Here is a 25,142-nt window from a genome sequence, read left to right as displayed (position 1 = left end):
ACATACCCAGAAATGGAATGGCTGAGTCATATGGTAATTCTATATTTAACTTTTTGAAGAACTGCCAAACTTTTCCAAAGTGACTGCACCATTTTCTATTCTTGCCAGCAGTGTATGAGTTTCAATTTCTCCACATTCTTGTCAACACTTGTTATTGTGTGTATTTTTTATTTTACCCGTTCTAGGGGATGTGAAATGTATCTCATTGTGGTTTTGACTTGCGTTTCCCTAATGACTGGTGACGCTGAGCACTTTTTCATGTGCTTCTTGACCGTAGGTCAACATGGAAGATACACATTTGTGTGAATATCTTCTTTGGAGAAAAGTCTATTCAAATCCTTTGCCCGTTTTAAAAAATGGGATTATTTGCCTTTTAATTGTTGTCTTGCAAGAGTCCATGGTTTTTACAAATCTACCTCAGGTGACATTGTTACAAATACTTGTTGGATAGGCGATAGGAAACCTCAGGGTAGGCAGCTGATGCACCTAACTTGGGCTGGACATTGACATTTTCACTTTGAAATGCATGATTTAGTTTTGTATAGTGCTTTACTTTGTTGTAACAAGGAAATACGGTTTAGTGCTGGTTAAGTGGAATTATCTGTTAGGTACATTTATCCTTCCTTTGCCAATTTTATTATTATAATTTTTCTGTGCACTATCTTTAAGTGTAAGCGCTCTTTGAGTTTCTTTACTCAGATCACTTCTTATCTCAAGCTAAATTCTCTTTCTGGAGGACTGCCTCTGATCCTATGGTGATGTAGCTCTAGCTCTAACCTCTCTTCTGGGCTCTACACCTATATGTCCTATTGTCTATTAGACTTTTAATTCTAGATGTCGCATAAGTACTTTAAACTCATTATGTCCAAACCTCAATTCATTATCAACCTTTGCGAAGCTTCTTTTTCTGTGTTCCTGATTTAAAGACACTGCAGCTCCTTCACTCAAGCTCGGAGAAACATAAGAACTTCTTAGGCTGGGCTGCCTGCATCATAAGCCCCTGAGGTATCATAAGCATTTCCTAGGCCACATCCTTAGAGATTTTGATTTAATAGTTCTGGAATTGGCTAGGGAATAAGAATTTTATAACTTCCACAGGCGCTTTTGATAACCAGCTGGTCTGGAAGACTGCTGTTAGAGATTCTGCAGTTGAAATATTTCAATCCCCCAGTTTTTTAAAATTTTCATCCTATTGCCTCTGCTCTAGATTGTTTCCTTATCATTTCAGTGGCCTTTGACATGATCCAACTCCTTTGCCTTCCTTCTCTGTTCAATCCTTCCTCTGCACTGCTACCAGAATTACCTTCCTAAAATACAGATGCCATCAAAATTCTTTGATAATTTTCTATTTTTTTTAATAAAATAAGTCCATGCAATCCTTTCTTAGTGTTGTCCTCTTTTCTTGCATTTCTGTCAAAATGGTGGCAGTTTTAGTTCTACAATAAACCATGCTACATTTATTCCATTGCTTTGGTGTAATAATATGAAAAACAATTAGAGATATTGTCTTAGTCTGTACTGCTATAGCAAAAATACCTTAGATTGGGTAATTTGTAAATAATAGAAATTTATTTCTCACAGTTTAGGAGGCTGGGAAGTCCAAGATCAAGGTACCAGCAGAATCAGCCTCTGGTAAGGGGCTTGCTTTCTGCTTCCAATATGATGCCTTCTTGCTGCGTCCTTACGTGGCAGGAGGGGAAAAAGGACAAACTCACTTACTCAAGCCGTTTTATAGGGCACTATTTCCATTCATGACGGTGGAACCTTCATGACTTTGTTACTTCCCAAAAGGCCCCACCTCTTAATACTATTGCATTGAGGATTAAGTTTCAATGTGAATTTTGGAGGGACACAAACATTTAAACTATAGCAAGTAGCCTCTTCAAATAATTTATATTTATTATACAATTCTTAAACACAAATAATTAAATAATATAAACCTATCAAATCTATTTAAACAAAACCTTCATATTAATATACCACACTCACACATGCATTACACATTCCTTTAGACTAAGGACAAGCACTGAGGATCTTAATCTCTATGTGGTGTCTGCCATGGACTATTAGTGGCAAGGTATGTGTACTTGCTCTCTTTTTCTCCAGTGGCTACCTGGGTCATGAGTATTGACTGGATTCAGTATGAAGGCTTGCATTAGAGCTTCTCTTCTGAGGCTTAACCTTCCAGCATTAGCAGAAGGAAGGAACAACATGCAGTCTTCCAGGGAACTCACATATTTTAGTCATATAATTAGTGTACTTTCTGGATCTGTTGCTCTCATTCAATTGTTTGTGGGTTTTACATGTATATAAACTGGGCAACCCTAATGGGTGGATACAACATATTTGTGTTGTATAATTTGTGTATCTCAGGCTCTGACACCCCCACTCACCTGGCTATAGTTTTGTATATATGCACAGTAAGCAATCCTGCAATGTTTCTTCTGAAAAGATGTGGTATCCTTCACTGGACACACGCAGGTCCTGTAGTTTTGTACTAATAAAGTACTGTGTCCAGAACTGGGATTTAGAGTTCATACTCACATTCTAAATACATTTTTTCTCTGTCTTCTTGTTTAATATATACTCATTTGTATCTCTCATGTCTGAAGCCTAAACATTCCAAGTCCTCTGGCCTTCTACGATAAACCCTTTCTTTTCCTATTTAAATAAAATTGTTTGAATTCCCATCTCAGATACTGAGGGATCTGATCTCTTTCCTCTCTGTTACCCCAAACCTCCTTTCCTCAGTGGAAAGGTGGAAAAGTTGTGGTGTGGCAGATTATTACTGTTTACCAATATCCATTTCCTCTCCCCAGGGATAGGTTGTTCTTCACTCCACTGAAGAAGTATATCATTGTCATGTGACCTCCTGTGGCCAGTAAAATGTGAGAGGAAGTGCTGGGCCTCACTTCCTGTTCCTTTGCCTCACTCTTTTATCCCTCTCCGAGACTGCTGTTGCTGTTCCGAATAGAGATTGCTGTGTCTGACAGTCCCAGCTGAAGATGAGGGCAATGGGAGGAAGAGCTTTTAGCCAATCTCTGGTGAACTCTACTATGGACAAAAAGTAAACGTTTGCTCTTTTATACCACTGGTATTTTTTTTTTTAATCACAGTATATTCAAGGACCTGGCATGCAGTAGGTATTCATTAAATACTTGATGGATGAATGAACTTGAGCAATGTAGTATCTAGGTATTCAAACTAGAGTGCCCATACTATCCGTCTTTCCTTCTTCAGTGTGGTCATGTGCCAGGAAGTTTGTAACACAAGATAAAGATGCAGTATTAAAACATCAGTTTTTCTCAAAGACATTTGAGAAAATAAAACATTAATTTAAAATTAAAACAGACATGTATATCATATGGAACAGAACGCAAATCTCACAGGAATTTTAAAGGAAAAATAGAAGTCTTCTAAGAATATTCGTGCCGGTAGGTTACTGCTTTAAGCTATGTTTCTGAGACTGCTTGGACATGTTTGAGAAGCCTTGATAATGTCTGAGTCTCAGTTTGATCCCCTATGAAATACAGTGTTTGGACAAGAGTAGAGATGTCAAAGGCCCTTTAGGAGGGGCTACATTGTGTGAATAGCAGTGGACCTTGCTTAGCTACTAAATAAGCTGAGGGATCTGTCAGGTCATGTAATTTTGAACCTCAGACTCAGGAAAAGATTTACTAACACTTCTGCTATCTGTCCCACTGGAGTTTTTTGAGGACTAATACATTTTAAAGTACTTTAAAAATTATTAAACTCTATTATTTTAATTGAAAAGTGATATGAAATTCTCACAATCTTTTCAAATTTGAAGATTTTATTTATATTCTAATTCCACTGGGTGGCAGTATTTTACTTGTACTCTACTATAATTTTTATAGTTTGTATATAATCTCATAGAAAAGAATTTAAACACCATTTTAAATAAATACCTCTCTCCCAACCTTATCTTTCTCCTTTCTTATCCCATATGCTGCCTTCCTCTCAAATAATTCTGAAAAACCATTCCCATTCATTTAAAAAAGATTTATTGAAGTAAGTTTGAGGGCAGTCTCCCTAAGACTTAGCAGGTTATTTAGCACTTCTGCTTCATTTGGGAAGAAATATTAGATAGCTTAATTTTGCTCAGATGTAAGCAGATTATTTTGATGCAGATAATTAAAATCAGTTAAAATCACCTACAAAAATCTTGCCCACTGACTTGTAATTCCACCATAATTCTATCAAGTAATTTTCTTAGGCTGAGTGGCTCATTTTTGACTAAAAGGGCTAGACAGATTTACATATACAGATGTACAGAGAGGCTACTCCTTATTTATCCAATGTATTAATATACTATTTGCCATAAAAATCGCAATAATCAAGAATAATCAGTTTTCTGAGGCAGGAGGATCACCTGAGGTCAGGAGTTTGAGACCGGTCTGAGCAAGAGTGAGACCCTGTCTCTACTAAAGAAAAAAAAATCTTGCCATTGACTCTTTATTAATTCTTTAACAATTAATTTTTCTATAGCCTCACGTAGGCATGTTTGAATGACAATACCAGTGATGCCTATGTTATTCTGTGTATCAGAAGATCATCAAATACCAAATCCTCTGATGTTTATGACATGTTTGAAAAACACTTTATCACACTTCCATGTCAGTTTACTTTGTGCCAGAATTTCCTAGAGAATTAATGCCATGAGATGAGTTAAATCAGAAAAGTACATTTGTAAAACTTGATAGATAATTCTTTGCTGACTTCTGTTGATATTGAGGTTTCAATATAAGTAATGGCATGAGTGTATTGGAGTAGTCTTGTCTTATAGCATGAAAAAAATCAGAATTATTTGTCAGTGTAATAGATTGCTAGTTTTCACCTGTAAGGAGACCATGAATACAATTTTTAAACTGCCGTAATCACTGTGTTCTATACGTTCTATACTGTTTTCAAAGAGCATAGCTGCTTTGAAAAATTAGACTGTGTAGTTTATAAAACTTGATGTAGGTAGAAGAAATATTTATTTTAAATGGCTAAAATTTGATAGAAAATTTTAATTGTTTTGTGCCAAATAAGTCTTTGCTGTTTCAGAAAGGAAAAAAAAATTTTTTTAAAATAATGTCTAAAGTTGAATTGATATGTAACTGAAAATTTTGGATCTTTCTCTTATGGTCATAAGTGTGAACCACATTTCCTCTCTTCTAATGTATAGAATAATCATAAACTGTATGTACTGTGTGTATAAGAATTAAAATAATTTTTTAGGAAGATGATCCATAGCTTTCACTGATTTGCAAAGAAACTTAGGAACCACCTAATAGTTTAAAAAAAAAAAACACTGATATTTTACCATCCATCATTGTATATTTTTGAAGTAGGTTTACAAATTACTTTAGAAGTTTTACCTAATCAAATATCAATCTCCATTTGTACAACAGGTTAAATGGAGGAAGAGTGTGTCTTAATTTCACAAAAAGATTTTAGAAAAATCTCACAATTTCTTTGTGCACAAATTAGACAACAAGACTTGTTGGCTAATAGATTAACTAGGTAGAATCATTGCAAGTTGAACAACTGAACCTACAGTGCTCTGATTAAATAAACCAGTAAGAACATGAGGTGTGTGCAAATAGCATGTCAAGGCACTTTGTTCTAGGTTTTTCCCTGCTAAATCTTTTTTTTTTTTTTTTTTTTTTTTTTTTTTTTTTTTTTTTTTTTTTTTTTGAGACAGAGTGTCACTTTGTTGCCCGGGCTAGAGTGAGTGCCGTGGCATCAGCCTAGCTCACAGCAACCTCAGACTCCTGGGCTTAAGCGATCCTACTGCCTCAGCCTCCCTAGTAGCTGGGACTACAGGCATGAGCCACCATGCCCGGCTAATTTTTTTGTATATATATTTTTTAGTTGGCCAGATAATTTCTTTCTATTTTTAGTAGAGACGGGGTCTCACTCTTGCTCAGGCTGGTCTCGAACTCCTGACCTCGAGCGATCCACCCGCCTCGGCCTCCCAGAGCTAGGATTACAGGCGTGAGCCACCGCGCCCGGCCCTAAATCTTTTTTTATCAATGACTTAGGAAGCATGTTTATCAAATTTGCTGATAAGAGAGAATTGGGAGAGATTGTTGGTATTTTGTTTGAGATAAGTAGTATTCAAAATATTATGTCCCAAAGATAGGAATAAACCAAAAGGAAGAAATTAATAAAAGTCATCTCTTATATTTTCATTAATAAGTCATTTTACAAAAATAGAGAACAAGAGAAATTTTCCTTCACAAACAATTCAAAGAGAAGATATTTGGTAGTTTTGATTAGTTTCAGTTTTAGGGTAACGTTAGCGTGGGCTGGGGAGGGATTGGTTAGAATTTGTAAATTAGGTGAGTTATTGGAAAAATCAATGGTTTTGTCTCGGGAACACATAAGCCCATGTGAAGTTACTGTTATTTTGGTCTTGACTTGATGCACATAGGTCTGAACAAGGCTGTTTTTAAAACTATTTGAGTGTGTTTTAGTGGTATACCTGTTTGGCAAGTCAACGAACCATTTTGCAGAGACTAGAAGGACTGGAGGAGATGGAAAGGAAGAGTTGTCATTGAGCTATTGAACACCAACTGTGTCACTTCCTATGTTAAATCCTTGTAATGCATTATCTGATTGAATTCCCTCACAAAAGCCCCATGAGGTAGATAATGCAGAGGCACAGGTTGCTTAAACTATTTTCTTGTTACTCATTTACTTGTTACTATTTACAAATAGTTACTAGCGTAACTCAGAGTGGAGTCCAAGTCTGAATCTTGAGCCCATGGACTTCACTGCTGTAATATACTGCCTTTTAGTAGAAGAGTATTATGGAAGCTACATAGGAGAGTTTTTGACAGAGGGTGGTCACTATCCTTAAATGCTGCAGACAGACAGATAAAGAAAGATGAAAAAAATAATATGGCAGTTAGGAGATGACTTCACTGAAAGTTTTCCATTGAAAACTGAGGGCAGATGGCATGTTGAAGTGCACTGAAGAATGAATGGGGAAGTGAGGGTGTTGTGTGCGCGCAGGGCTAGGTAGCAGCAAGATAAGGTAATAAGAGATGATTGTGGGGCAGAAATGATTGGAAAACTGGAAGAGGTGGGATTTGGGGGTGGTGGTGTTAAGGCCAGGAATACAAGGATGAGTTTCTGTGTTATAGCAAAGAGGTTGTACAAGCCAAACACAATCAAGAACTAGACAAATATCCTGTACTCTCTTTCTTGCTCTCTTTTTGCGTGTCGTAATTTTTGTTTTGAAAGTACATTAAAAATACTTTTACTTTTACTGCCAATTTATTTTAATAAAAATCACGTGCAATTAAAAATTTAATGCATCGGGTACTTTTGAATTAAATCAAGTAGAGATATAATACCTAAGGAAATATGGCTTATACTCCATAGTTATTTGCTGGAAGATGATGTGTTCCAACCCATCACTTACCACCATCAGTGACTTAGTGTTGGTTTCTTCTCACTCTCCTCAGCTAATGGAATCCTGACGTGTTTAGGTAGTGATGGAATAAGTCATTATTGATCTAACCAGTTATGGTAATCTTCTTCCCCCTGGCTAGCAATTTGTCTAAGGGTGTCCATATCACCAGTTCTGGACAATGAGATGTGGGCAGGTTAGGTTCCTAGGAAAGCTTTTGCTTTTCTCATGAGAAGGAATAGAGGCTCAGCTGACATGGCCCTTCACCCTTCTTCCTGGCTAGGACTCCAGACATTATGCCTAGAGGTCACCCTCTCAATGTGAGGTGACAAGCATGACAGCAAAGTCAACATGTGAAGGATGACAAAGGGGACATTTAGAAAGAGTGTGGTATCGTCTAGTTCCGGGCTTCCTGGTTTTATACCTCGTTACGTGAGACAGAGTCCTGCATTTGTTTAAGTCACTGTTAGTCAGCTTGTGTAGTCCTGGGAGGAACAAAATCTTCTTCAGTTGTTTCTTATGTATGTGTAGTTTATGATCATGGCAAATTTTAAGATAATCTCACTAACTGCTAGGATTAAGCCCTCTTTTATTTTCAGTTTATCATGTCTTATTAAATAATTTAAAACAACCTGGTTTCTTAATTTCAAAAACAATTTCATCTTTAAAAATTATATTTGACCACTCTATTCTCTACTTCAATTAGCTGTGCACTTCTAGTTTTTTCCCCAGTAACAAGGGCAGTGCTATACAATATTCATGTCAATTATATTCCCATAATATTCATAAAATATTTTTGCCATGGAAGAAACCAAAGCATTAAGCCATCAGAGATGGTTTTCACAGCAGAACTAGATCAGCTCAAGGGAATGTTTTATTAAACTATTTAGTTCACATTCTAAAATATCTTAATTGAAGAGATATTTCAGTCCAAAATATTTACTTACTATGAAACTGCCAAAATACATGTTTGCCAGGCTAGCTGGGTTAGGATGGAGTTAAATGTAAAATTATCCTCAATGTTCTAAAGAGTTCTTGGGATGAATGTAATTATTCTATGTTCTCTGCATCTAAATATTGGACACTCTTGAGATATGATTACTAGGGAAGGTATATCTCCTGCCTCAGCATTATTTGTGTATTTGAGTACACAAGGATAGGTGACATCAGAGCTTTTTTTGTGGTCTTTAAGATATGGCAAATGAGGTAAGGAAAGCTGGTTAGAAACATTTACTTATATAGTGAGACGAATACTAATATAGAGGCTTTAGCTATTTTTACAGTATGGCTTGGCTTTCCATTCAGGCAATGAAATAGTGAAATTTCTAGCCAATTCTGGGAGTGCTGTGGAGAGAAAAAATGAACTGACAATTTAACAACAGCGACAAAAGTCTAGACACTGCTATAAAAATTGTTTTGATGAAAGTGGGAAAATGAGCATTAAAAGTTATTAGAATAATTAAATCAAAATTTATTAAACACATGAATAAACATCTCTGCATGTGCCATAGAAAGTAAATGCAAATCTAGCAAATACTTCTAGTTATGCAAAGATGGCACATTTTAATACGTTGAGCTTTTCGATTAATCCCTTGAGTCATGGCATAACTAGCTACCAAAAGATTTGATCACTTCAAATTAGGTGGTCATATCTTTTGGTATCCCTTGAGATGATCATCACATCGAATGAGTTAATAATTCAGTCTTGGTGCTTTGGGTCAAGCCTATTAAGAAAATCTAAGTTTCAGATTTTTGCTAACAATTATACATTAAGGAGAGTTTTGTTGTGTTTCATTTCAAATGGAAGCATAATTGCCCAATAATGCCATTATTTGAGATGTTTTTCAGGAGACTCTACAATCTTTGAGATACTTTCCATTTTGAGGTGTGTGTATCATCATGAATCACTAATTACTGTAAATTTTTTTGCATGTAAAAATATGCTTTCTTAAATAATGGTTAGAGGTGTGTATAATTCTGTTCTCTACTTTTCCAAGTCATGAAATCCATTGGTTTTACAGTGCTTGCTTTAGAATTTGGTAAATAATGTGAACACCCTGTGGGCCATTATGTTGTCACTCTGTCCACTGAAATAAACAGATTTGTTCTTATCCATTTCCTACTTTGAATCATACACTATTGTACTGTTTGTCATATGTGTAAAGCATACCCTGTTGTCTGTCACAGCTTAACACCCATCCCCTCTATTAGAAATCTTTTCTCAGTAATTCTAGCTCACTCTGACTCAAACTTCTCCAAGATACTCCATTTTTGGTTTTCTAAATTCATGTAGACGCCACAAATCTATCACAGCTATCTTTCCCAGGGAGCCAGTTGCTCCTTAGAATACATTTCGACATAGTGTTCCAGTCGTCATACCTTGAAAATGGCATTTGAGATGAAGCCTATTTGCAATCCTTGGGTATTCTGTTCATGTTTCAGTTGTCACATGGTTTTTGAATTATGTTCATACTTTAGTTTTGCTTCATTCACTAATTGCTTTGTGTAACCTTTGTCTAATCAACAAAGGTCCATTCATGGTGGGAAACGTGTTTTAAACCTTGTTACCTCAGTCTAGCGCAGGACTGGATACATAACAAGCTTTCAATAATATTTGATTATTAACTGGATTAAACTCTGGAATATTTTGCATATATGACTGTATTAGTCTGCTAGGGCTGCCATAACAAAATAGCACAGACTGGGTGCCTTAAACAACAGAAATTTGTTTTCTCACAGTTCTGGTGACGGGAAGTCCCAGATTAGAGTGCTGGCCGGCAGAGTCGGTTTCTGGTGAGGTCTCTCTTCCTGGCTTGCAGAGGGTCACCTTCTCCCTGTGTCCTCATACGGCCTTTCCTCTGTGTGCTCGAGGAGAGAGAAAGCGAGACCTCTGGTATTTCTTCCTCTTCTTACAGGGACACCAGTGTGATTAAGACCCCACCCTATGACCGCAATTAACCTTAATTACTTCTGTAAAGGCCCTGTCTCCAAATACAATCACATTGGGGCTTAGGACTTCAACATATGAATTTGGGGCAGGGGGCACAACACAATTCAGTCTATAACTATGAGATATTAAATTATTAGTAAATCTCTTTAAAAAAAGACTATTGAAGTTTGCTTTTCCCGCAGGTTTTTTCCTATTACATTTCTTCAACTGAGCTTGATACAAACCTCCATTTTATCCACATCTTTCTCTAATCATGGATGTTTTCCCTTGTAGTATTTTCTGTTCTGTATGGGTTGGTAGGTGTTAATTAAGTCTTTCCTTAAAATCCTTAGCTGGAACTGATGAAGGTTCTTCTGGGGGTTTTCCCTCAAAGATCCCCTCTGGAGGCTTGGCAAGGATTGAATCCAAGGCTAAGCTTTGCTAATCAGTCCTCTGTTCCCCTTTTCTGCACACCTCAAGCTCACCTTTGAGAGGACTAACGCATCACATTGGGCTGCTAAACAACTGTCTCAAGGACGTTTGTTGATTTTCTCATAGAATTTGAAGCGTATGTGAATGACCTCAAGTCTGATTATTAATGAAAACAAATGAGGCCAAAGGTATGTGTGCACTGACTTGTAATTCCGCCATAGTTCTATCAAGTAATTGTCTTAGCCTGAGTGGCTCATTTTTGACTAAAAGGGCTAGACAGATTTACACATACAGATATACAGAGAGGCTAATGCTTATTTATCCAATGTATTAATGTACTATTTGCCATAAAAATAGCAATAATCAGGAATAATCAGTTTTCTACCTTGACACACACACACACACACACACACACACACACACACACACGTGCCAGATGTTTGATTCATGACTATGATCAACCTATAATATTTGATATTTTTTTCTAGTCCTCTAAATTCTAGCCTCTTTAACAAATAATATTTTCAAATCTGTTGTAGAAAGCTTCATTATCTCTAAATCTAATACCTGTTTTAATCATTGCTGAGTGGGTTACTTGTCTTTGTAGTTCTTATTATTTTTATGACTATTATTTTTAATTGAAAAATCATAATTATAGACATGGGGTAAAATATGATATTTTCATATATGTATACAATGTGGAATGAATAAATCAAACTAATTAACATAACTGTCACTACATTCACTTATTTTTTGTGGTGAGACTTTTGAAATTTATACTTTTAGCTATTTGCAATACATTATTATTGACAGTAATTATCCTGTTGTGCAATAGCTCTTACTGTCTAACTGCAACTTTGTCATCTTTTCAAAACCAACTCCCTATTCTCTCTCCAAGCCTCTCCCTGACCCCAAGCCTCTGATAACCACCTTTTCCTACTTCAATGAGTTTGAATTTTTTAAATTTCACATGTACACGCGATCATGTGTTATTTATCTTTCTGTGCCTGCTTTATTTCACTTAGCATAATGTCTTCCAGGCTTATTCATGTTTTAGCAAATGACAGGATATTCTTATTTTTCATGGCTGAATAGTATTTCAGTGTGTTCATGTACCGCATTTTCTTTATCTATTCATGTGTTGATGGACACTTAGGATTTTTCCGTATCTTGGCTATTGGGAATAGTGCTGCAATGAACATATGATGCAGATCTCTTTTTAGCATATTGTTTTCATTTTCTTTGGCTATATACCCAGAAGTGGGATTGCTGGATCATATAGTAGTTCTATTTTTAGTTTTCTGAGGAACCTCCTTCCCATTTTTCATAATGACTGTGCTAATTTACATTCCCACCAACAGTGAACACATTCTCACCAACATGTTATTTTTTATTTTTTTGATAATAGCCATTCTAACCGGTGTGAGGTGAAGGCTCATTATAGTTCTAATTTTCATTTTCCTAATAGTTAATGATGTTGAACATTTTTTTCATGAACGTGCTGGGATATTTGTATATCTTCTTTTGACAGATGTCTGTTCAGGTCCTTTGACCACTTTTAATTTTTTTTTTTTTTTGTTTGCTATTGAGTTGTTTGAGTTTCCTAGATATTTTGGATATTAACCCCTTGTCAGACATAGAGTATGATAGTATCTTCTCCCTCTTTGTGGGTTGTTTCTTCACTTTGTTAATTGTTTCCTTTGCTGTGCAGAAGCTTTTTAGTTTGATGCAGCCCCATTGTTGCCTCTGCTTTTGGGGTTATATCCAAAAATCATTGCCAAGATAATAAGTATCATGGAGCTTTTTCTCTGTGTTTTCTTCTAGTAGTTTTACAGCTTCTGGTCTTACATTTAAGTCTTTAGTTTATTTTGGGTGAGTTTTGTATATGGTATGCAATAAGGGTCCAAGTTTATTTTTCTGCATGTGAATATACTGTTTTCCCAACACTATTTATTGAAAAGACTGTCCTTTCCCTATTGTGTGTTCTTGACAGCTTTGTTGAAACTCAACCCACCATAAATGTGTGGATTTATTTCTGGGCTTTCTGTCTTGTTCTGTTGGTCAATGTGTCTGCTTTTAGCTTAGTAACATACTGTCTTGATTATAATAGCTTTATATTTTTGAAACCAGGGAATGTGATGCCTCCAGCTTTGTTCTTTTTACTCAAGATGGTTTTGGCTATTTGGGGTCTTTTGTGGTTCCATACTAACTTAAGGATTGTTTTTTCTAATTCTTTGAGAACTGACATTGGGATTTTGATAGGGATTGCATTGAATCTGTAGATTGTTTTGGGTAGTATGGATATTTTAACAATATTACTTCTTCCAAATGATGAACATTAGAGTATGTTTTCATTTGTTGTATTTCCTTCAGTTTCTTTCATCACTGTTTTGTAGTTTTCAGTATACAGATCTTTCACCTCCTTGGCAAAGTTTATACCTCAGTATTTTATTTTATTTTTATTGCCATTGTAAATAGGATTATTTTCTTAATTTCTTTTTCAGATAGTTTATTATTAGTATAGAAACTCTACTGATTTTTGTATATTGATTTTATATGCTGTAACTTTACTGAATTTATTTATCTAACAGTTTAACAGTTTTTTTGTGGAGTCTTTAGGGTTTTTTGGTGGAGTCCTAGGGTTTTCTATATATAAGATTTTGTCAACAGAGACAATTTCACTTAATCCATTCCCATTAGGATACATTATATTTCTTTGTCTGCCTAATTTCTCTGCCTAGACTTCTAGGACTATGTTGAAAAGAAGTGGCAAGAGTGGGTATCCTTGTCTTGGGTCTGATCTTAGAGCAAAATCTTTCAACTTTTCATCATTGAGTACAGTATTAGCTGTGGGCATGTCATATATGGCCTTTATTGTGTTGAGACACAGTCCTCTATGCCTATTTGAATTCTGTCAAATGCTTTTGCTACATTTACTGACATGATCATGTGGTTTTTATTCTTCATTCCATTAATGTGTAGTTGAATTTGGTTTACTAGTATTTTGTGGAGGATTTTTGGATCTCTATTCATCAGGGGATGTTGGTAGGTAATTTTCTTTTCTTGTAGTGCCCTTCTCTGGCTTTGATATCAAGATAATGCTGGCCTTATAAAATGAGTTTGGAAGTACTCCCTCCCCTTCAGCTTTTTGGAAGAGTTTGAGAAGAATCGGTATTAGTTCTTTAAATGTTTGATTGAATTCAGCAGTGATGACATCAAGTTTTGGGCTTCTCTTTGGTGGAAGACTTTTATTACTAATTCATTCTCCTTATTTGTTATTGGTTAATCATATTTTCGATTTTTAATTCAGTATGATAGGTTGTATATTTCTAGGAATGTATCTGTTTCTTATAGGTTATCCAATTTTAGGCATGTAATTGTTCATAGTAGTTTCTTATGATTCTTTGTATTTCTGTGATATCAGGTATAATATCTACACTTTCATTTCTGATTTTATTTGTTTGCATCTTCTCTCTTTTTCTTAGTCTGGCAGAGTTTGTCTGTTTTGTTTATCTTTTCAAAAAACCCCAATATTTTGTTTGTTTATTTTTAAAGTATTTTTCTAGTCTCCATTTCATTTATTTCTGCTCTGATCTTGTTATTCCTTCCTTCTGCTAACTTTGGGTTTAGCTTGTTCTTCTTTCTCTAGTTCCTTGAGGAACTAGATTATTTATTTGAGATTCTTCTTTTTTGATATAGCCACTTATGGCTATAAATTTGCCTCTTCAAACTGCTTTTGCAGTATCCCATAAGTTTGATGTTATATTTCCATTTTTGCTCATCTCAAGGTATTTTTAAATTTCCTTTTTTATTTCTTTTTTGACCCTTTGGTTGTGATTGTTCAGGAGCACATTGTTTAATTTCCACATATTTGTGAATTTTCCAAGATTTATTCTGTTACTGATTTCTACTTTCATTCCATTTTGATTGGAAGAGATACTTGATGTGATTTCAATCCTTTTAAAATTTTTAAGACTTGTTTTGTGGCCTAACATATGATCTATCCTGGAGAATATTCCGCATACACTTGAAAAAAATGTGTATCCTGTTGCTGTTGGATGAAATGTTATATCACTGTATATATTTGTTAGGCCCATTTGGTCTAAAGTGTAATTCAAGCCCAATGTTTACTTATTGATTTTATGTCTAAAAAAATGGATGATCTATTACTGAAAGTGGAGTATTGAAGTCCTCTGTTGTTATGATATTGTAGTGTATCTTTCCCTTCAGATCACTTAATAACTGCCTAATTTATTTAGGTGCTATGATGTTAGTTGTATATGTATTATATCCTCTTGATGAATTGAGCCCTTTATCATTATATGATTACCTTCTTTGTCTTTCTTTACAGATTTCAACTTAAAGTCTTTTTAGTTACATATAACTACAATTACCTCTGCTCTCTTTTGGTTTCTGTTTGTGTGGAATATCTTTTTCCATCCCTTTACTTTCAGTCTATGTGTTTTTACAGGTGAAGTGAGTCTCTTATAAGCAGCATATGGTTGGATGCCTTTTATTAAATCCATTAAGCTACTCTCTGTCTTTTGACTGGAGAATTTAATCCATTTACATTCAAGGTCATTCTTGATAGGTAAGGATTTACTGCCTTTTTGTAGTTTGTTTTCTGGTAACTTTGTAGATCCTTTGTTTCTTTCATCCTCTCTTGCTGCCTTCCTTTGTGGTTTGATGATTTTCTGTGGTGGTATGTTTTTTGAATCCTTTTTTTTATATTTTGTGCAACTACTATAGGTTTTTGCTTTGTAATTACCAAGAAGCTTACATAAAACATATTTATAACAGGCTATCCTAATTTATTTTTAATCAAATACAAAAGTGTAGACACTTTTACTTTTCTCCATGGCATTTTATGATTTTGATGTCAAAATTTACATCTTTTTATAATTTATATCTCTTAACAGTTTATTGAAGCTACAGTTGTTTTTAATAGTTTTGTCTTTTAACCCTCATCTTAGAGATAAAATTGCTTTATGCACTACCCTTAGAGTATTAAACTATTCTAAATTTGATTATGTATTATTTATACCACTGAGTTTCTTACTTTCATATGTTTTAAGTTATTAATTAGCAGTATTTTATTTCTGCTTAAAGAACTCACTTTGACATTTCCTGTAGGACAGGTCTAGTGGTGATGAACTCCCTTATTCTTTATCTCAGGTACCATCTTCTCTCCCTTCACATTAGAAATGTGTTTGTGAATGTAGTAGTTTATACTGAAGGTTGGAGAGGAGGAGAAAAGAGGCATATTGCAGAAGTGCAAAAACCTTCAACTTAAACATTAAAATGCTTGCCATTAACTGCTCTTTGGTGGTCTCATGATCAGATTTTTTTGACTATTTATTTCATCTTATGTAGTTTGCTAGATGAATCTTCTCTTTTTTCTTCTATTTCTGCATCTCACCTTTCCTTCTTTTTGTAAGTCTTCATGCCCCTTTCCCATCCTCTTTTTCCGTGATTGACCTTAGCTCTCCATTCCATTATGAAGGACAGTTCAGCTGTCGCTACCACTGCCCCCAAACTCAGCTATTTTCTGCCTTTGCATTTTGAAATTTATCGAAGTGTTCAACTGGTACAGAATCCCCCGTCTTGACCAGGTAGTTGAACAAAAAGATGTTTTTATGTGTTTTATTTTCTTTTGTTTTTGCCATCAGAAAAGAATATCAAAGTGCCCAATAGTTTGTAATGATACCATGTGTATGCAATTTTATGCACTAATAGCTTCTGAGGTAGTAACAGATGGGGCATGATATGGTATTTGCCATGATATGGTAAATACCTAAGTCCCAAACATGACCTAGCACAGTACCTGTCTCAATAAGTATTTGTGGAAGAATGAATAGATAAACTTACATGGTTTACAGTATTTGTTATTAAAATAGTATTACTACACACATTTATCTCTGTATGTATCTCTCTTTAATTAATATTGCTGTTGGCTCTATTTCTAGAAGTAAGGTTGCTAGTATAGTTTGGTTTTTGTCTATTAAATATGAAGGTTAATAGAGATGCAGTGCAGTGCCTTATAGCCGTCAAGAGAAAAAAGCCATTAAGAGAAAAAAGAGGAGACTGATCTAGAAAGATCAGTGATGATTTATTAAGGGAGTCATCCTCTACCTTCTGTCTGATAGAAGGGAGTTATAGCCCAAAGAATCAAACAATAACTTAAGGTTGTTTTTTCTTTTTTTTCTTTTTTTTTTTTTTGAGATTTTATGCCAAGCAAATTCAGGTTAAATATTCGTAAGACAGAGCAAAGGGCAAATGAATCAAATTTTTATATTCATAACAAATGTGATTTATTTCTATAAAACACTCAGATGTTTATTTTGTTTATATGTTTTTCTTATGATATTTAACAGGTAGGTAGTATAAAGAAAATAATTAGGTAGTGGATGGGGTGGTCACTTAAGAAGGTAATAAAAATAATGTGTGAATTATAATTTTCATAGAAATCAAGGCTTACTATCATGTTAGACCATTCAGGCCGTGTAATAAAACACCATATGCTGAGTAGCTTACAAACAGCAGAAATTTATTTCTCACAATTCTGGAGGCTGGGAAGTTCAAGATCAAAGCACCAGCAGATTCAGTGTCTGGTGAGGGCTCACTTTTTGGTTTATAGATGGTGCATACTTGCTGTGTCCTCACATGGCAGAAGGGAACAAGGGGTCTCACTCAGCCTTCTTTTACGAGGGCACTAATCCCATTCATGATGACTCTGCTCTCATGACTTAATCATCTCCCAAAGACTCTGCCTCTTAATACCACCATCTTAGGGGTTAGGACTTCAATATATGATTTTTTTTTTTTTTTTCGAAACAGAGTCTTACTCTGTTTCCTGGGTAGAGTTCAGTGGTGTCATCATAGCTCACTGCAACCTCAGTCTCCTGGGCTCAAGCAATCCCCCTGCCTCAGCCTCCCAAGTAGCTGGGACTACAGGCACATGCCACCACACCTGGCCAATTTTTCTATTTTTTTGTATAGGTGGGATCTTACTCTTCTTGCTCAGGCTGGTCTTGAACTCCTTAGCTCAAGCAATCCTCCCACCTGGGCCTCTCAAAGTGCTAGGATTGCAGGCATGAGCCACCACGCCTGGTCTCAATATATGAATTTTTGAAGGGACATAAACATTTGGACCATAGCAACTACTGTAGTTGATACTAGGCAGGATTGTGAAGTAGGCAAATGATATTTTCACATATGTGTCCCTCTCTTTCTGCTTCCTTTGTTCCTTGGCCCTGGAAGGAAGATGATGTGTCTTGGTGCATGTGACATAGGCAGTGCGCAGCATGAAAGTGTCAGGTGCCTAAAAGTTGGGTAACTGGAGGAATCAGGTTACTATTAGTTCTGCACTACTAGTTCTGTGACCATGGGCAAGCTAGTTAATCTCTGTGACACTTAGTTTCCTCATCTGAAAATAATAATAAGCACTGTTTTATTAACGCCTGAAAACTAGATTAGATGGGATATGTTTTATTATTTATTAATGCATTTATTTATATTTATGTATTTATTGGTTGAACTGATACTATAACACTTTATTACTGATTTTAGTCATAAATTTGCATATCAGAAAGATAAAAGTATGTAATATCGGGGCATTAATGGCTTTAAAAACCTTTTCCAGCAGCTTATCAGGCTGCAAATTGACTCACAATGGGCTCCTAGGGCACCGAGAAGTCCCATGAAGTTCTGAAAGAGTTAAAATGCCTTTTTAAATCCATGTATTCAAAGGGAGCACGGAACCCTGTAATTTTCCTAAGTAACTTCTTACAAATGCCTACTGTTCTCTCTCTTACTCTAGTCTATTTTTGTTTGTATGAAATGTGGAGATTAAGCAGCTTCATGTTTATTTTCTTCATGCTATTAATTTTGCATCAGCCACTTTGAGGCTGCTAAGCAAAACACGGGTTTAATTGCTCTGTTTGTCATTTCTTCTTGTTCTAGGCAATGGGCCTCATCATGACCGTTGCTGTACTTATAATGAAAACAACTTGGTGGATGGTGTTTACTGTCTCCCAATAGGGCACTGGATTGAGGCCACTGGGCACACCAATGAAATGAAGCATACAACCGACTTCTATTTTAATATTGCAGGCCACCAAGCCATGCATTATTCAAGGTAAAAATAGTGCCATGTTTATAAGCATAGAAGTAGGACAAGAGGTAGCATTAGGACAATGGAAATATTTACTGTGTTCAAAACTGCAGTGTCTCCCTTTGGAGGGACTTATAGGTCTATAGTGCTTTGAAGAGATAGATTACAGTGAGTCAGTGTGTGAGCTTTTCTGGGTCCAGATGTGAAGGATTATTTCTTTACAGAATTCTTTTATTAAAATACCTACCCTGGGATCAACATGTGTTGACCAGACAGTAACTGACCCAAATCTATACTGATACAGTGGATTAAAAATAAAAACTGTGCTAAAATATCCTAAATCAGTATTTGTGTCCCTTTTATGCCACTGACAGGGAAACAAAAATCTCCTTATAAATCTTGTCCAAATAAATATGTATGAAAATCTAGGCATAAAATTAGATTGTATGTGATCATTTGCTTTATTATTTATTAATATTTTCATTTGTTCATTTAATTGTTATATCAGCAATATATGCCATAATAAAAATTCCAACATTGAAGGGTTACTAAATGGAAAGTAAGGCTCATTACACTTTTCTCCATTCCTATGCATCAGAAGTGATTATTTTTAACCATTTTGTGGATGGTTTTTCTGAAGTTAAATCCAAATCTTTAAATAATATGCATATACTTTACTTGTTAATGTATCAATTTAAAATACCTATTAATTCCTTTCTGTTACATATGAGAAATTCCCCTCTGTTGTACTTGTCCTCTCTCTTGACTCCGATCCCAGCCTGACATAGTTTAAAAAGTTCCATTGCTACTTATCTTCATAAAAACTCTATGTCTTGACCCATCAGTTTTTTTACAGTGCCTTTGATTTCTTTCTTTGTAAGAGTGGAGGGTTTTTTGCCACTTCATTTTCTTCCACATCTACTTTGACCTACTAACTCCTGATTTTTATTACCTTTCCTTTTCCTTTTTAGGTATATAGAATTTACACTTAATTTAGTAAATATAAATGTCTTTCTTGCTTTGATTATTTAGAATTTGAAACCAATCTTAACATTTAAAATATTATGTATGTATTATTTACTGTAGAACATGCTATGTTTGTACCAAAGACTAGGAAATGCATTCCTATGTTATTAAAAATGTATTGCTTTGAATGAGAGGTACGATGACTATAAACAAGAGTTGTGAGGTGTAGGAGAGGAAAAATGCAATTTCATCATAGTGTTAGGGAATTAATATTCTTCTTGAACACACTTTTCTTTTGAATTTATGTTAGATGTTGGCCTTGCTGATGTATTGTATACATAGAGTGAGGGAGAGAGGAGTTAAGCATGGTTTTATGGCTTGAGCCGTTGAATTAATGGTGTTATTGCTTACTGAGATGGGCAAAACTAGGAGGTGAGCAATTTGGAGTAGGGACTGCGGTAAAAATTCTATTTTAGTCATATATTTGAAATGTGTGTTAGATTATAGAAAGGAAATTAATTTGGTGTCAGGAGTTTGAGGAGGAGATTGGAAGTAAAGATGTAAAATTGGGGGTTACCATAGACGGCATTCAATGTGATGCGTCTTGATGAGATCATTTATCAAATGAGTTAAATATAGAAGAGACAAAGAGAAGAAGCAAAAACACTAGCCTTGGTTCACACAATTTAGAAGTCAGGAAAAAGCAGAAGATCCAGAGAAAAGAATGAGAAGGAAAATTTGTTGGAATGGTCTGATGTGTAATGAAGGTGTGTTTAGGGGTTATTTTTCATTTATCTTGAACCACATTTACTGAACATTGTATCTAAAGAGTCATGTCTTGGGCTCTAGAGATTTTCTTCTGCTATATGGTTATTTCTCCCCCTTAATTGCCTTTGTTCTTTGTCATTTTAAAGACACTCCTTAGATGGTTGTTGGACCTGTTGGATTTTTATTTTATATTTTTCATCTCCTGGTTTTATTGATTTACATTTTGGGAGACATCATTTTTTTCTAATTCAGATACTTTTTGCTTAATTTTGATAATTGTGTTCTTAATTTTCATGGATTCTTACTTATTCTGTTATTCCCCTTTCACATATTGGTTTGTTCTAGTTTACAAATGGATATATTAATGAATCTTTCTTAGAATACTAATGAGAGTTGAAGTTCTCTTGGCTTACTGGACCTATCTTTTTTCCTCCCAAATCAGTTGTTCTTTATTCATTTTGATCTTTCTCTTTTGTGTTGTTAGTTTTTTAAATTGCTGGTGATTCTAAGTTGTGCATAATTATGACATAAAAGGTTAGGTTGATTATTATATGTGGCTGGGCATGAGTTTCCTCTGCCATTACTGCTTCTGTATCTGTGAGAGTGTTGGCTGCAAGCCATGTGTATGTGGACAGGTCATGCCTCCCTCAACAGACCCCAACAGACAACCTACCTGCGCACTCCCACCACCCTACCCTCAATGAAAAGAGAAGGAGGACCTGTTGTGGGGTGCACTTGTCACTCTGACAGCCTCTGCGCCCCCCTAGTAGATGTTTTAATTTTTAAAATTCAGCTTCACATATGGTATCAAAGCTATATGTGGAGGTGAGAATGCATCTTAGGTCATGTACTCAACTATGCAAGAAAGGTTACATTTATTTTCTTTAAAGCAACTTAGTTTTATATCCAAGTTTCTATCCTACTGAATTCTCAGGTCATGCAACCTGTTATTATTCACTACAGGTGTGTAAATATATGTACTAATATATATAATATTAAAATGTACATGTATTATATAACATTATGTATAACATATAAGTATATATACATTTATACCTGGAGTGTAATATATATGTTATATATGCAAGAACACACACACACTTTATGTATAATATATAAATGTATATAGACACCAAGTCTTGGGAATCTTCATGTGATTCTTATGTGCATAAAAATTTGAAAACTACTGAGATTATTCCAACAAAGGTAGTATTTTAGAATAAAAAGGAATATTTTTACCTTCAGTCCTTTTAGTCTAACTCCCCTTGAAAATTCCAACCACAATTCACCCTCACTTGAAACTGGACAAGATAAAAATGTAAATTCTGTTTAAAAGAAAAAAGTTAAAAAGACATTCATATATTTCATTATTAAATTGAAAACATCTAATTGCTGTCTGCAGTTAGATGCATTCTGTTCATCTGATGATGTGTAATGCTAAGATAACTTGTAAATTTATCTTAGTTGCTGAAATAGATAAACACATGATAGTTTATGTGTTTGAGCATATATAAAAATAGAGGTGTTCAGACTCACCTAAGAATTTGTAACCATAACCAATCACCCTTTAGTTTGAATGTAGGAAGGGAATTATGCCTAGAATTTTTTTATGGTTGGGATAAATCTTATCAGAATTGAATTGTCAGTATCCTTCACAATGATAAGACTTAAGAATATAAATATCTAATGACTAAATTTTACATGGGTAAATAGTAAATTTATTCATTGAACAAGAATTGTGTGGCTCACTCTATGCAGCCCCTTTGTCGAGTACTGGGTGATCAATGATGGAGAGACAATGATCTTGCTCTCCTGCTCTGGGGGAGACAAACACATAATGCTGCAATGGAGTGAAGTAATTGCTATAATGTGGTTGTATGTGCAGTGTAATGAGGGACAGGAGGATTTTTTTTCTAGGAGGATATTTGAAAAAGGGAAGCCAAGGTAAGGAGAACAGCAAGTGCAAATGTACAGAGGTGTGAGAGAGCAATAGTAAAGGGACCAAATAACGTTGGCCAGCCAGGATACTTTTGAAAGTAAAAAGAGGTACTTCAAATAATTAGCCTGGACAGCAGGTGTAAAATAGGACTGTATTGGGTACCCCAGGACCTATGGCAACCTAGAGAACATGCCATGTAGAAGAGAACATTCTGGTATCTCTTAGCATTCAGGTTCAGATTAGAGGATTTCCTTGGATGCCTAGAAATTCTCAGTTCTTGGCTTATGCTCAAGTGTGTGAGTCAAACAGGCTGATTGGAGGCTCCGAGCACATGGGTGGGCATGTGACTGCAGGATCCAGCTGCCCCATTTAGATGGGGAACCTCTGATGTCAGTATCTTTAGATCTTTTCTTCTGGGCTGCTTTAATTCCCTAGACAAGGCTTTGCCAAACTCCTGCCTGGAGGGTGAAGGTCTGTTCTGGGACCTGAGTGTGGGGGCCAGCTGAGGGCCTCTCTGCTTCCAATATACATAACACACTTAATTCCTTTGTTTTCAGTGTGGTGCCCCTGCCCTGTGCCTGACGTCCTCACAGTCCAGAGATTTCTTTAACCTTTCCCAGAGAAAAAACCTCCAGTCTTTTGTCAGGATTGGGGAGGGAAAGTTTCCCAGCTGAGGAGGGTGAGAAAATGAACCTGGGCATGTAGCTTCTTCTTAAACAGACTTTCCACCAGCTCTCCTTGTTTCTTTTCCTCACATCCAGAGCTATCTGATGATACTCTAACCCGAAGAGCCTGTTGGGGGTTCTACAGTGTCATTCTTGTCAGTTTGCAGCTTTTCCTACTGATGGACTTAGTGGGTTTTTTTGTTTGTTTGTTTTATTTTCCAGCTCTGCTAAATTATTCAGCAACCAACCAATTGTTTTCCAACTCCCATAATTTTGTTATTAGCATCTTCCCCCTGTTCTCTTCATTCTTGAGGTTTTATGGGCTTTAAAAAAAAAAATCCTTTAATTGTTTTAATGCAATTTGGGGAAAGAGTCAAGAATTTGGTTAAAGATTCTATTAATAGATGTATGGAATCAATTTGTCTGCAAAAAAATTAAAGTGCAATAAAATATTCAAAGTATCTAACATAAAACTTGGTAAATAATAGCTCAATAAATTTTAAAGCCATTCTTTTTTCCTCCTCACATTTAGCTTGTATTGTATTCCTCTGACACAGGTAAGATATTTTCATGCTGGAATGTGATTTAAAAAATCAATGTGTACTTCCATATTCAGGCTACACTTAGTTCCAGACTGCATCTCCCTCTTCAATAGAATTATTTTTCATGCAAAAGAATGAATATTTGCATTAAAGACACAGATAACTAATTAAATAAGATGTTAGTGGTAAAGAACCATAATTTCTGTACCTTGGAAAGGCTTATTGCCAGTTAAACACACCTCCAGAGACATAAATTAGACTTTAGGAACATCACAGCTTACACTCTTTTAAAAATGTTACAGTTTAGAAAATGTCTTGTAGAAGCGTGTGTGTACATTGCAGCCCCTTTGGCTCATAAAGAAAAAGATATATGGTAATTTTTAAAACTCAAAATTATTTTAAGCGCCGTATAGAACAATAATTTGACACATTTAAAATACAGTTTTATCTGGCATATTTTCCAAAATGAATGAAATTAATTACTCTGGAGAAAAAAGGAACTTGGGTTCTAGCCCCAGCTCTCTCATTTACTCCTTAGGACAATCCTGTCACAGTTCTGGGAATTTCAGTTTCCTGATTTGCAAAGTGAGCTGGTTGAGCTATGATTACTAAAGGTCTAGTTCTGGAAATAATCAAGGTTAACTGGTGATTAGTGTTAATGTTAATTTCAAAAACTAAGGATTGTATGACATTTTGCCAATGTGTTATGTTGACCTAACAGTGACTACACTCCATATTAGCTTCTCTGATTTCAGATCCAGGGACCAAATGCTTGAATTCTAGTGCTGCTTCTAGGTGCTATTTTCCCTTATTTTTGTAGCCCAGGACATACATTCAGTTCAACTCTACAGAAGCTATGTTTGGAAATTCACATATTTCATAGCCAGTATACAAATAATCTTTAAGAATGTATATGCTTCTTGTATATTGATAAGATATTTTTACATTGCTCACATTTATAATCAAACTTTGACAAGAATTCATTTTTGGAATAAACAGAGAATAGCCACAAAATTCTGTTTGCAATGGGACCTCATTACATTCATTGTCCTAGTTCTGTAATTCACAATCTAGACATTATTGGCCAAGGGAAAATTTTAATTTCAGTTGGTATTTACATCTGATTGAGTGATTTGAGATTATTTAAAACCTTCAAACCAAGATTATAATTGTTTATGTCAGTAAGAAAGGAAAGCAGCATGCTTTTCCTTGATGAGCTCTTCTGATTGGGCGATGATTTTTATTGAGTATTAACCAGGTGTGTGAGATTTCTCTAACAGTTCCTTTTCTTTGTCTAATGCCGTTCATATTTTATGTGGTCAAATTAACCGATGGTTGTCCTCTTTTTCTTATGATTTAAAA

General features: G+C 35.2%; 1 protein-coding gene across 2 annotated transcripts in view; it reads left to right on the top strand.

Annotated features, from left to right (window-relative positions):
- EPM2A (EPM2A glucan phosphatase, laforin) overlaps positions 1-25,142 on the top strand; it is a 70,959-nt gene that overhangs the window by 8,185 nt on the left and 37,632 nt on the right. For both annotated transcript variants that reach the window (XM_045544523.1, XM_045544524.1), the window contains exon 2: positions 18,750-18,924. In XM_045544523.1, coding sequence (XP_045400479.1) covers positions 18,750-18,924 — 175 coding nt within the window. The remainder of the gene's footprint in view (positions 1-18,749; positions 18,925-25,142) is intronic.

This window comes from Lemur catta, chromosome 2 (genome assembly GCF_020740605.2).
Source record: "Lemur catta isolate mLemCat1 chromosome 2, mLemCat1.pri, whole genome shotgun sequence".
In the NCBI taxonomy this organism is placed as follows: domain Eukaryota; kingdom Metazoa; phylum Chordata; class Mammalia; order Primates; family Lemuridae; genus Lemur; species Lemur catta.
Note: the sequence above shows the minus strand (reverse complement) of the source record. Positions and strands in the feature narration are given on the sequence as shown.